The sequence below is a fragment of the Vombatus ursinus genome, unplaced genomic scaffold (assembly GCF_900497805.2).
Source record: "Vombatus ursinus unplaced genomic scaffold, bare-nosed wombat genome assembly UNPS02014778.1, whole genome shotgun sequence".
Taxonomy (NCBI): domain Eukaryota; kingdom Metazoa; phylum Chordata; class Mammalia; order Diprotodontia; family Vombatidae; genus Vombatus; species Vombatus ursinus.
The window spans coordinates 8,305,519-8,309,610 of NW_020954556.1; the positions used below are offsets into that span (position 1 = coordinate 8,305,519).

General features: G+C 37.6%; 1 protein-coding gene across 1 annotated transcript in view; it reads right to left on the minus strand.

Annotated features, from left to right (window-relative positions):
• Positions 1 to 634: 634 nt before the first annotated feature.
• The window catches only part of IDO1 (indoleamine 2,3-dioxygenase 1), a 17,151-nt gene continuing 13,693 nt past the window's right edge, over positions 635 to 4,092 (minus strand). Inside the window, exons 8-10 of the mRNA XM_027865630.1 lie at positions 3,295 to 3,346; positions 2,413 to 2,561; positions 635 to 1,473 (exon numbers count right to left, since the gene is read on the minus strand). Of these exons, the coding sequence (XP_027721431.1) occupies positions 1,121 to 1,473; positions 2,413 to 2,561; positions 3,295 to 3,346 (554 nt within the window). The 3' untranslated portion in view covers positions 635 to 1,120. The remainder of the gene's footprint in view (positions 1,474 to 2,412; positions 2,562 to 3,294; positions 3,347 to 4,092) is intronic.

Genomic DNA, 4,092 nt, shown 5'->3' on the forward strand with positions numbered 1-4,092 from the left:
TTGATTTATATGTTATCTCCCCCAGTAACATATGCTTCTGGATGGTAAAGGCTGTTTTTGTGGGGATCTTTTTTCTCTATAACTCTAGCTCTATCATAGTGCCTTGTACATAGTAAATGAATCTTTGTTGACTGATTGATTGATTGATTGATTTCAGAACATGTTGAGTTTTCCTATATTTTTTCTCTGCCACCCTCAGCTTAATCATTCTATCTGTCTTTCCTTCACTGGCTAGAAAGAATCTCCTTAATCCCTCCCCCATTGCTTAGAAACCTATTACCCTGCTCCTTCCTCCACTCCTTCAAGCCAGATTAGTCCCAAATAAGCAATAACATTTGCTATTAAACAAGAGAGGTGGGGAAGGGAGACAGGAATTTAAATGGAGTTTGTCCAGATCTGACTCAGTAACTGTAGTCATCCCAGGAAGTTTACCTCCCTAGTCTCCAGAACAAAATCAAATGAACTCATGAATTTCCTGCAGTTTAGGCATTTAAGGCAGTGTGTGTACACATGGTGGGATTGGTGGGGAAGGCAGTTTCCTATGGCCTTTAAATCACTCTACATTGGTAGCTACTTATATATACCAGTAAGGTAAAGCCAGCCCTTACTGGGAGAGTGAACCCCAAAGGACTCATTCCACTATTAAAATAGCTTTTATTTATTCATTTTACACAATTACATTATGATGTAGCCACATTGGCAACATAGCATTGATGTCATTCAAAACAAAGCATTTTTTTCTTGTTCAACATCTTTATTAACATTCAATGAAGACATCTTATAAGAATTCCTTGTAACTCACAGAGGAAGACTTCTCCATGTAACCTTATATGTAATGTGAGTTCCCTGAGGACAAGGACAGCTTTTTTTTTCAAAAATTTTTTGTATATCCCAAACTTATCATCTCATACATAATGAAGTTCTTACTTAATACTTACTCATTGATCAATTGATGGATTGGTTAACAGAAGACTATCAACTGCATAATTAAGTAGAATGTAATATTATTGACAGCAGAGATTGTTTGATTCTTTGCAGCAATATACTTAGCCTAGTATATGACACATAAAATGAACTTAATAACTGCATGTTGAATGAGTAATAATAGTGCTGTGTTCCATTAGCTCTCTTTCAATAGAGCTTTCTCAGTTGTGTTTCTTACAGTCTTAAGGAAAGTCATTAAGTTCGTGCCACCTGTCCCTTTCTCTTGATTATCTGATGATTTCTTCTCTTTCGCATTGTCCTGTTTATTTGATTGATTTATGATGTACTTGGCCACCACTTGAAGGTGATAGCTCCTGAGATGAACTAGAGCTTTTACACATTCATTATAGTCCTTCTTCAGCTTAATATCATCACTGGAGATGATGAAATCTCTAACAGATGGGCTAGAAGTAACTGCCTCGAGAAAGTCCTTGTGAGATGATGGCATGTAGTTCCTCATTTCCTCGAGGAATTTAGCACTGGTTTTCTCTGAAAAAAAGAGGAAAAAGTAGAGCATTAAGGAGACACTGAAGAGAAGAATGAGGATGGGGATGGGGGATGGGGAATGAAAGAGTGATCACTGATATTTATCAGTAGGATAAGGAATATGTCCCTGCCAATGGCAGTGGGACAGCTGGGTGCTAGATTATATATTACAATTATCTGTAATTATAATAAGCTAGATGTTAATCTATACTTAAAAGTTTACAAAATATTTTCCTCATAACAAAGCTGTACATTAGATAGGGCAATGATTACTATCCCACTTTGTAGAGGAGGAAACTGAGGTACAGAGAAATGAAGTACTGGACTTAGAGTCAGAAGCCCTGTCTCTGTCATCCGCTGACAACTATAATAGCTTAAGCACATAGATTCACCTCTTTGAGACTCTTTTGCTTCATCTATAAAATGGGCATACTTACTCTCATATTGCCTACTTCATAAGATTGTCATGCAAAATATTGCTTGTAAACATTAAAGCATTATTGGAAATGGATTTATGAATATATTTTATTATTGTTATCATTATTAATGAGAGTTATTAGTACAGCCATTATAGTGGATAGTTCTGTGTATGTTAAGCCCTGGAAAAATAGATGCTGATGAGGAAAGATAAAAGTCCCCCATCCTGCTCTGGAGTTGGGTCTTCTCCATAGACAACTGTAACCAAATGCCTTCCACGTGGGTCTTTGGATCTTGGCTTCCCTCAACTTCTTTCCCACACTCCTGCTTTCTGACCATATATAATAGAAACACATTTCTTTATGAAGCTGATTTACAAGTTATCGTAAATCCCATTTCTATGAAGTACTTTCCTTACAACAGCTCAGGGAAATAGGCAGTACTTTAAGTATCCTTGTCTGTTTCTACTGCACCATATTACAAGGTTCATTTGAATCTCAAATCCCAGTCAGAACCCCAACTTACCCTCTGCACTGCTGTGTTGGATCCCCAGCAGGGCATCAAAACACTGCATGATACTGCTTTGGGCAGCACTTCCCCCACAGAACATCTTGGGTGTCTCCCACACCCCTTCATATATCAGGCCATTTGGCAACAGTGGGTTATTCTTCCAGCTAAACCAAAATAGAGACAAAGATATATTTATGTTTGTCAGAGAAAAGCTTTTGCCTCCATTAATTTTCCAAAATCAAATTTTTATAGGTATGGAACTAAAGGATGGGGAGAATAAGTAATTCTATTAGCTTTTTGTTTGATTTTTTATCATGGACCCTCCCTACCCCCAACCAAATCAATCCGTTATGAAAAGAGTGGTTTTAGTATCACAGACCTAAGTAAATTTGATAGCTATCATATGAGAAAGTCATACATCAGTATCTTAAGTATTTACATACATTATTTAATTTCATTCTTACAACTGTTCTGTGAGCTTGACAATACAATCATCATTATCCACATTTTACCTATGAGGAAACTGAAGCTAAGAAGAGAAGTAATTTGTCCAATGTCACATCAGGCAATGAGTGTCAAGAGTCAAAACTCACACTCAGTACTCTTTCCACTACACCATATTACACTCTTGCTAGAAGTGGATCTCTGTCTTATAAATCAGAATTAATTATTTTGTGACTTCTAAATAACAGCTCCCAAACCCAACTCATAAGCAGCATCTAGACCAATAACTTGCAAATAGTTCCGTGCTATCTCTAACATATTAAACAACAAGGTGAGGTTGTTGGGAGCTCATGGGAGTGAGTTATCAGTGGGCTATTGGAATTAGATTCTTGGCTTTCTATAGGTGGAGGTTCCTTTGTTCAGAGGAAACAGTGAAAGCAAGGGATCACATACCCAGACAAGTAGATGCGAAGAGTATCGAAAAAGACATTGGGATTCACATGTTCTGTTGAAAGATTGAGCCAGAAGGAAAGGTGATGAACTGTCTTATTGACATTAAAAAAAAAGCAATCCATGTCCTATCATCATTGTACTTTGCAAGACCTTCAGAATGAATTCTCCATTGGCTATGAGAGCAAGCTTCCTGGCTGAAAGGACTCCTAGTCTAACTTCACACAGGAAATCTTCTACCCACCAGCCTTTGATCTTTGCACCATCCTCCAGGTTCTTCTCTACCCCCTCAGCAATAGCCCTTCACCCTCAGAAGAGTCTGCCTCAAATTTTCCATTTTTAAAACTAGTAACATCTCTTTGGGGATCATATGGTTTTCTGTTTCTCTCAACCCTCTGTTCTTATCCTTGACAAAGAAAAAAAGGAAGACTTGTGGATTCCAAACTGAAGTCCCCTATGATCAAAGCAAAAGAGAGAAGCAGGAATCCCATTGCATCACCACATTTGCCTTACTGTTAGCTTTTTATTTGTTTGTTTTCTTTGAAATCTAAGACCCTGAACTCCAATTAATTATCTTCTCTTTATAAATTTCCTCCTTTGGTAATATCATCTCTGCTCATGACTTCTAGCTCCGGCAACTAACTGCTGGATGGCTCTACTGGGTTGTCTAATAAGGGGGTCAAACTCAATGTGTGTGAAACTAAACTTTTTAATTCACCCTCACTTCTGCCCTCCCCAATGAAAAGAGAAAGAGAGAAGAAGAAGAAGAAGAAGAAGAAGAAGAAGAAGAAGAAGAAGAAG